Below are 9,811 nucleotides of genomic sequence, written 5' to 3'. Positions count from 1 at the left end.
ATCCTGCCCCGGGAGAGGTGGCGGCGGGCTGACGTCACTCTATCAATCCAGCAGCAAGCTGTCCACAACAACGGTCACAAATCCCCTGCAGTTAGCACATGCACGGTTTTTACAGTAGAGCACCACATTTCTGTACCACAATGGGACAAACCCCAGCAAAGTATCCAAGGGAAAAGAGTTTATCACGCAGATATGTTAAGGAAATGCCTATCTCCCGCTGCTAGCACTAGCATGCTAACGCGGTTACGTCCTGTTACCTTGTAACATTAATTAGGGACAACGGGGTTGTTTTTTTGTTTTGTTTTTTAACAAATCAAGTTTGTTTGTTGCAGGCAAAAGTTGATTCATGACGGGGAAAGTGTTAACGATGATTAAACGAAGGTTTTAGAGGGCTCGCCAGTAGGTCAAAAACGTTACTGTGCAGGCAACAGTACTCGATTAAACTACTTATTTAAAGCAGCTCAAACTGGCCAAAACAAGCCCTAAGAAACAGTTCATTAACTGTCTACTTAATTAACTAATCAATTTTCTAATTAGCAAGATTGTTTGAAAGGTTAGATCCCAGTTTCTGTTTGGCCTCCTTCGTTTTGGGGGATTTAGGGTTAGTGAATGGTGAAACTCTTGGTTGTGGACGAACACCATCAACTAGCAAGTCTAAAATTTTGATAGAATACAGTATTTTTGTCTCCTAGAGAAAGAATTAAAGGTCATTTAAGAACAAAATTCTGTCCCCTCCACTTTCCTTTAGATTTAAATCCTACATCTTTGACAAGGAATAAGTGGCATGACAGCTAATTTCCTTGTATTTCCATATATTCCTGTGCATTTCCACAATTCTGTTTGTTTTTCTGCATCTCAGCGTGTTTCAGTGTGTTAATGGACTGGATTTCCTTCCCAAGTAATTGCTAATTAACATTTCTGAATGTGCTGAGTGTTTGTCAGTGTGGTTACAAGCCAGCCAATCTATTCAGCAGAATGCCTTCTAGCCATTGAGATTAATGCTGTGTACAAGTATTTGTGTCCCTATTTAAAGCATGTATTGATCAGCACGTCCCTGGAACTCTGAAAGTACCACGCCAGCATTCTTCGCTATCACATCGACCACACACACATCAGTAGGAACCCTCAAGGTGAGTAAGAGCCCCTCGAGAATCCCCCAAGTGCTGTGGTCTGCAGGTATTGGAACGCTTTTATTAGCCTGTTGTCCTCAAACACACTTTGCCATCAGTTCTATACAACTTCAGAGGGTTTGTTCTGTAGTCCTTCAACTATGTAGTTAAACACCGTGTCCAAAATCGGCTTCCTAACAATTAAATTCACAGATCTTGATCAAACTTTCTCAGAGAAATTAAGTCATTTTTGTGTACCATCCAGATTGATCAGGCTCATCTGGGTATTATGCAAATTGATGTACCAGTATTTTAGTTATCAATTTAAGGAATCACCTGTCATTCTTATAGAAATATTGATCTTGTATAGTGATTCCTTTGATATTGTATAGTGATTCCTCAGAATCAATGTACTCAATGTATGTCAATCAATGTAAAGCATATTACTGAGGTGTTAATATCAATTTTCAAGACCCTTTAAAATATATTTGTTTTCCTTTTAATAGATGTTCAACAGCTCAGATTCCCAAATATTGTATGACAAGCTTACGTAACAGTAGGTTACTTTATGATCAAAAGTCAAAGTGCCTCTGGAATCTCAAACATCACCAAAATTGAAGGATATCTTCCATTATCAATATTTCCTGAAAATTACTTTTTATTCCATACACAAAAAGGACAAAAAAAAAATCTGCTGTCACATGATCTCCTAGGAGAAGGAGCCTCAATAGAGATCAAAGAGAAAATATAAAAGGATAATTTGTCTTTCAACCAAGTTATTTTGTCTCAACTTAAACCCATAAGTTCACCATATGTGTAACCTGTAATACTGAAGCTTGCTAACTGATCTCAACCTGGAATACTATATACTAAAACCCAGTTTGAAGTTACTGCACCATTCTTTCCGAAATATCCTTGATTCTCTGACCGGAATCAGCCATAACCTACCGCCTCTCAAGCACCCCTCGAGTCCCATTCACGATCGTATCATTTTTAGGAGAGAAGCTAAAATGTTCGAGAAGGGAGATCATGAGATGCTCACAACCAGGAGCTTGATGGAAGGCTTCAGCCAGATCAAAGATGCTATAGCTGACAAGTACAAACGGCTCAACGAGCCCGTCAAGAGATGGCAAAGGCGGAGCCGCGCTTTTATGGACAGTCTGATCCGGCAGAGCTCCGCCGAGGGTGAACGGGAGGGCTCCACCCAAAGTTTGGCAACTCCGGAGCAAATATTGGCCCGACATCTGCAAGATATGAAGGAGATTTACGATACAGAGTTGCTCGAAATTAAGGAAGCATTTAAAAATGAAATGGCTGCGGAGGAGCAGAGATGTTTCCAGGACATTTCAAAAGCTGATCAAAGGTCCAAGTTACTAGTTACTAGGAGCAGGAGAAAAAGTTTAAGGAAGCTCTCAGGAAGAAAGATAAGCAGATTAATGAGAAGCTCCTGCTGAACACAAAGAAGTATAAAAGGAAGCTGACTAATAAGTTGGCTAAGATCAGACAGGAGAGTGCCGCCAGTGTCCAGTTAAATGAGCAAAAAATTGTAAAGGTAGTGTCTGACGAGTTGGCTAAGGCACATGCCAAATATGAGGCAGGAGGAGATGCTGGAAGAGAAGGAGATGGCCAGACTGGAACAAGAGGAGGTCCAAAAGAACATGACGGCAGAGATCTCTCAACTGAAGCAGTCGAATATGAGGCAGGAGGAGTTGCTGGAAGAGAAGGAGATGGCCAGACTGGAACAAGAAGAGGTCCAAAAGAACATGACGGCAGAGATCCTCAACTGAAGCAGTTCAATATGAGGCAGGAGGAGATGCTGGAAGAGAAGGAGATGGCCAAGACTGGAACAAGAGGAGGTCCAAAAGAACATGATGGCAGAGATCTCTCAACTGAAGCAGTTCAATATGAGGCAGGCGGAGTTGCTGGAAGAGAAGGAGATGGCCAGACTGGAACAAGAGGAGGTCCAAAAGAACATGACGGCAGAGATCTCTCAAATGAAGCAGTTCAATATGAGGCAGGAGGAGTTGCTGGAAGAGAAGGAGATGGCCAGACTGGAACAAGAGGAGGTCCAAAAGAACATGATGGCAGAGATCTCTCAACTGAAGCAGTTCAATATGAGGCAGGAAGAGATGCTGGAAGAGAAGGAGATGGCCAGACTGGAACAAGAGGAGGTTCAAAAGAACATGATGGCAGAGATCTCTCAACTGAAGCAGTTCAATATGAGGCAGGCGGAGTTGCTGGAAGAGAAGGAGATGGCCAGACTGGAAGAAGAGGAGGTTCAAAAGAACATGACGACAGTGATCTCTCAACTGAAGCAGTTCAATATGAGGCTGGAAGAGATGCTGGAAGCGAAGGAGATGGCCAGACTGGAACAAGAGGAGGCCAGCGAAAAGAATATCCGGGAGCTCCAACAAGAGATCCTTAAACTTAAGGTTAGTAGATGGTGATCATTGATAGCTGACTTCAGATGACATGAAGACTAATGAGTGTAATCAAAAACACGTTTGCATTTTCAGGATCTAAATCAGGAACTACAATGTGAGGTCAAGAAAAAAAAGAAGAAGAAGAAGCATTTCTGTAGATTTCTCTGCTCCATATTCAGCAAAAAGCAGAGTAACGCCTGAGCCACCTTCTACCTCCTTTGGACTGTTTTTGCTTCCTTTCAGCATTTTTGGTAAATATAAAACTCGTATTGACTGTAGTAACCGGACTGTACCCTGAGGAACCCCACTGCCTGGACGTGCACTATAGTGGGCAAATTGAGGGAGCCACGCTTGGAGTTGTGATTTCAGAGTCACACTCTTCACCAGAGGGCGATGAAGACACGCTGCTTTCTCCATGAACTCGATATACAGTGGGACCTCTACTTACGAACGTCTTTACATGCAGAATTTTCAGGTTACGAAACGTCTCAACAGGAAAATATTTCCTCTTGTTATTAAAGAAATTTCAAATCATAACGACTAATGACAGAATCTAACACTGGTTTCCGCCATATTTCTTGGATACGCAGATATCCGGAGTCCTACAATCTAAATCACCATTTCCACATTCTTTAATCTTGATAATTTCCTCCTCATTTGCAACAACTTTGTTTTCCTACACAAACTTCCTACGTGTTCATACCTCTGACATCTATAGCATCAAAGTGGCTGATTATAAAATATAAGATTATCAATCAACTGGTAGGCCAGCTGATCTTTGCTGATCCAGTTCACCTCTTTCCAAGTCAACATCAGCATGAATTTCAAGGTCATTTTAAACTCTTCCATCAAAACCTTTCTCCCTCCATCTGGGCTCTTCTCTTTCAGGTTTCCGCAATAATCATTTTTACTGTTTTGCCCTGCATTCAACACCCCCCAGACCACCACCACCATCACCCTGGTTTGCCATCCTGATTCAATCACTAATCAGTTTATACCAACCACCTATGCTGGTCTTAATGAGATAAAAAAATTGGAGAACAGTGTCCATGTAGCTGTTCTCCAGGTCCGGATGTGTTTGTGTCTACATGCTAATGGTGTCACAAGAGTTTGGAACCACCTTGTTAAAAAGACTTTGGCCACGTCAAAGAAGTGCTGTGGTAACCAATACCTGGAATAATAAAGCATATTACTGAGGTGTTAATATCAATTTTCAAGACCCTTTAAAATATATTTGTTTTCCTTTTAATAGATGTTCAACAGCTCAGATTCCCAAATATTGTATGACAAGCTTACGTAACAGTAGGTTACTTTATGATCAAAAGTCAAAGTGCCTCTGGAATCTCAAACATCACCAAAATTGAAGGATATCTTCCATTATCAATATTTCCTGAAAATTACTTTTTATTCCATACACAAAAAGGACAAAAAAAAACTGTCACATGATCTCCTGGGAGAAGGAGCCTCAATAGAGATCAAAGAGAAAATATAAAAGGATAATTTGTCTTTCAACCAAGTTATTTTGTCTCAACTTAAACCCATAAGTTCACCATATGTGTAACCTGTAATACTGAAGCTTGCTAACTGATCTCAACCTGGAATACTATATACTAAAACCCAGTTTGAAGTTACTGCACCATTCTTTCCGAAATATCCTTGATTCTCTGACCGGAATCAGCCATAACCTACCGCCTCTCAAGCACCCCTCGAGTCCCATTCACGATCGTATCATTTTTAGGAGAGAAGCTAAAATGTTCGAGAAGGGAGATCATGAGATGCTCACAACCAGGAGCTTGATGGAAGGCTTCAGCCAGATCAAAGATGCTATAGCTGACAAGTACAAACGCCTCAACGAGCCCGTCAAGAGATGGCAAAGGCGGAGCGCGCTTTTATGGACAGTCTGATCCGGCAGAGCTCCGCCGAGGGTGAACGGGAGGGCTCCACCCAAAGCTTGGCAACTCCGGAGCAAATACTGGCCCGACATCTGCAAGATATGAAGGAGATTTACGATACAGAGTTGCTCGAAATTAAGGAAGCATTCAAAAATGGAATGGCTGCGGAAGAGCAGAGATGTTTCCAGGACATTTCAAAAGCTGATCAAAGGTCCAAGTTACTGCTGTCGGAGCAGGAGAAAAAGTTTAAGGAAGCTCTCAGGAAGAAAGATAAGCAGATTAATGAGAAGCTCCTGCTGAACACAAAGAAGTATAAAAGGAAGCTGACTAATAAGTTGGCTAAGATCAGACAGGAGAGTGCCGCCAGTGTCCAGTTAAATGAGCAAAAAATTGTAAAGGTAGTGTCTGACGAGTTGGCTAAGGCACATGCCAAATATGAGGCAGGAGGAGATGCTGGAAGAGAAGGAGATGGCCAGACTGGAACAAGAGGAGGTCCAAAAGAACATGACGGCAGAGATCTCTCAACTGAAGCAGTCGAATATGAGGCAGGAGGAGTTGCTGGAAGAGAAGGAGATGGCCAGACTGGAACAAGAAGAGGTCCAAAAGAACATGACGGCAGAGATCCTCAACTGAAGCAGTTCAATATGAGGCAGGAGGAGTTGCTGGAAGAGAAGGAGATGGCCAGACTGGAACAAGAGGAGGTCCAAAAGAACATGATGGCAGAGATCTCTCAACTGAAGCAGTTTAATATTAGGCAGGAAGAGATGCTGGAAGAGAAGGAGATGGCCAGACTGGAACAAGAGGAGGTCCAAAAGAACATGATGGCAGAGATCTCTCAACTGAAGCAGTTCAATATGAGGCAGGCGGAGTTGCTGGAAGAGAAGGAGATGGCCAGACTGGAACAAGAGGAGGTCCAAAAGAACATGACGGCAGAGATCTCTCAACTGAAGCAGTTCAATATGAGGCAGGAGGAGTTGCTGGAAGAGAAGGAGATGGCCAGACTGGAACAAGAGGAGGTCCAAAAGAACATGACGGCAGAGATCTCTCAACTGAAGCAGTTCAATATGAGGCAGGAGGAGATGCTGGAAGAGAAGGAGATGGCCAGACTGGAACAAGAGGAGGTCCAAAAGAACATGACGGCAGAGATCTCTCAACTGAAGCAGTTCAATATGAGGCAGGAGGAGATGCTGGAAGAGAAGGAGATGGCCAGACTGGAACAAGAGGAGGTCCAAAAGAACATGATGGCAGAGATCTCTCAACTGAAGCAGTTCAATATGAGGCAGGAAGAGATGCTGGAAGAGAAGGAGATGGCCAGACTGGAACAAGAAGAGGTCCAAAAGAACATGATGGCAGAGATCTCTCAACTGAAGCAGTTCAATATGAGGCAGGCGGAGTTGCTTGAAGAGAAGGAGATGGCCAGACTGGAAGAAGAGGAGGTTCAAAAGAACATGACGGCAGTGATCTCTCAACTGAAGCAGTTCAATATGAGGCTGGAAGAGATGCTGGAAGCGAAGGAGATGGCCAGACTGGAACAAGAGGAGGCCAGCGAAAAGAATATCCGGGAGCTCCAACAAGAGATCCTTAAACTTAAGGTTAGTAGATGGTGATCATTGATAGCTGACTTCAGATGACATGAAGACTAATGAGTGTAATCAAAAACATGTTTGCATTTTCAGGATCTAAATCAGGAACTACAATGTGAGGTCAAGAAAAAAAAGAAGAAGAAGAAGCATTTCTGTAGATTTCTCTGCTCCATATTCAGCAAAAAGCAGAGTAACGCCTGAGCCACCTTCTACCTCCTTTGGACTGTTTTTGCTTCCTTTCAACATTTTTGGTAAATATAAAACTCGTATTGACTGTAGTAACCGGACTGTACCCTGAGGAACCCCACTGCCTGGACGTGCACTATAGTGGGCAAATTGAGGGAGCCACGCTTGGAGTTGTGATTTCAGAGTCACACTCTGCCACCAGAGGGCGATGAAGACACGCTGCTTTCTCCATGAACTCGATATACAGTGGGACCTCTACTTACGAACGTCTTTACATGCAGAATTTTCAGGTTACGAAACGTCTCAACAGGAAAATATTTCCTCTTGTTATTAAAGAAATTTCAAATCATAACGACTAATGACAGAATCTAACACTGGTTTCCGCCATATTTCTTGGATACGCAGATATCCGGAGTCCTACAATCTAAATCACCATTTCCACATTCTTTAATCTTGATAATTTCCTCCTCATTTGCAACAACTTTGTTTTCCTACACAAACTTCCTACGTGTTCATACCTCTGACATCTATAGCATCAAAGTGGCTGATTATAAAATATAAGATTATCAATCAACTGGTAGGCCAGCTGATCTTTGCTGATCCAGTTCACCTCTTTCCAAGTCAACATCAGCATGAATTTCAAGGTCATTTTAAACTCTTCCATCAAAACCTTTCTCCCTCCATCTGGGCTCTTCTCTTTCAGGTTTCCGCAATAATCATTTTTACTGTTTTGCCCTGCATTCAACACCCCCCAGACCTCCACCACCATCACCCTGGTTTGCCATCCTGATTCAATCACTAATCAGTTTATACCAACCACCTATGCTGGTCTTAATGAGATAAAAAATTGGAGAACAGTGTCCATGTAGCTGTTCTCCAGGTCCGGATGTGTTTGTGTCTACATGCTAATGGTGTCACAGGAGTTTGGAACCACCTTGTTAAAAAGACTTTGGCCACATCAAAGAAGTGCTGTGGTAACCAATACCTGGAATAATAATTAAAACCAGTGGAGAACATGCCTGCAGAAGGAGCCATGTGAAAAAGGTTCTCCTTATGAAAACAGAAAGAGCGGAGGGAAGACAAGGTAGAGAGAGGAAATCCTCTGTTTAAATGCCAAGCTGTGGGTGCCATTCTCTCCCCTGCCCTTATTTCCTCTTTTCTGCCCCCCTCAGGGCTCAGATTCCTCACCCTCGTCTATCCCGCCTCGCCTTTTGCATGTTTGTGCATGTTGGTGTGACTGAACAGATGCCAGGTCGCATCTGACATTCACCATCCTTGGTTTTGAGCACCCCCCCCCCCCCACCACCCCCACCCCCACCCCCTTCATGATGGAGAAAGAGAAAAGTTTTGACATAAATTAGACCTATGTGTTGGAAATCTGAATTCACTTATGATTTGGGCTTTTTTTGTGAATCCACTTTATCTTTAAATTTATCATGGTACAAACCCTTGCAGGATGTCTGAAGCAATTTAGTATGACTCAATTAAATGAGTCATACTTTCTAAAGCACAATTGACCTGAAGGACGCGATGCTCCCACCTAGCGGTCAAATAATATAATGCACGTTCAGATCGCGTTGCATTAGACGTAATGGATCTGAACAGACTATAAACAAAGAATTCAGATTGATGAAAAATATCAGATGCCAGTCATCCGGCAATAATTTTGTATTTAATTAGATACAACCGCCAAGCAGTTCATTTCCCCCCATATTGTAAGGTAATGCAAGGTTAGTAGGTCGCTTTATGATTAAAGCCTCTTGTCTTAGCAGAGGTAATGAAGGTGAACTTTGCACTACTGACGTTTCATATAAATGTCATATAAATGTCCCATGAAGCCTAGATCATACATCTAAAAGTAAAGATTTGTCATTTTGCTGTCATTTTCATTGCATTTCAACTGTATAATAAATACACAACAGTTCTCCAAAGGATGTGGATAAAATGTCTTGTCCATTAACCATGGTGATCCTTTGCAGTGTTGATTAAAAAAATAAAAATAAAATCTATACAAAATATGAAAAGACTCCTTTGTTTTTGGGGTGATAAAATCTGTCATTTTACGACCAGGGGTTGCTTTGAATTTAGACTTTTTTTTTTTACTTTTTACAAACTCCTGTTGAGCAATTTTGTCCACACTTTCCATTAAAAGTCCTCACTTTGCTAGTAGGAGTATTTTGGTATTCAGTATGAAGAAAGTACAACAACACACACGCAGGGCACACACACACACACAGAAGGTGTGCTCTTTGTTTTGCTCTGTTAAAATAGATAGTTGAGCTACTATATTGATGAGGAGATGCTAATAGCATATGCTAATAGGAGCTGTATGACACTAAGGAGTGTATTGAACTACAGAGTTAGCATGTTGATAACAGCTGATTTAAGTGCACGGTTGTACAGAAAGTGCCTCTTTTGCTTTGTGTTTGTGTGCATGTGGGTTCTTGTATTTGATACATATGGAGTCCCAAACGTCTCATTCCTGCAAATAGAGGACATTTTTTTGCAACTGGGGCCATTTTTATTTAATCCATTCTTTTAAGGTGGAGTTTAGACTTGTTAGGGTTAGTGGGCTAGTTTCATTTGTGACCTTTGTGTGACAGTCTTCATTTATTAAA

General features: G+C 42.0%; 1 protein-coding gene across 2 annotated transcripts; it reads left to right on the top strand.

Annotated features, from left to right (window-relative positions):
- Positions 1-60: 60 nt before the first annotated feature.
- LOC130527102 (trichohyalin-like) lies at positions 61-8,402 on the top strand. Of its 2 annotated transcripts, XM_057035235.1 has the most exons (3): positions 61-3,541; positions 3,626-7,016; positions 7,101-8,402. In XM_057035235.1, the coding sequence occupies exons 2-3, from the start codon at positions 5,400-5,402 to the stop codon at positions 7,206-7,208; spliced, it is 1,725 nt and encodes a 574-aa protein (XP_056891215.1). In that variant the 5' UTR covers positions 61-3,541; positions 3,626-5,399; the 3' UTR covers positions 7,209-8,402. The 2 variants fall into 2 exon arrangements, with proteins under 2 accessions (XP_056891215.1, XP_056891216.1); XM_057035236.1 differs by lacking the exon at positions 61-3,541 and having other exon boundaries at positions 3,558-7,016.
- Positions 8,403-9,811: the final 1,409 nt, after the last annotated feature.

Source organism: Takifugu flavidus, chromosome 6, assembly GCF_003711565.1.
Source record: "Takifugu flavidus isolate HTHZ2018 chromosome 6, ASM371156v2, whole genome shotgun sequence".
NCBI classification, from domain to species: domain Eukaryota; kingdom Metazoa; phylum Chordata; class Actinopteri; order Tetraodontiformes; family Tetraodontidae; genus Takifugu; species Takifugu flavidus.
This window is presented reverse-complemented; position numbering and strand designations above follow the sequence as displayed.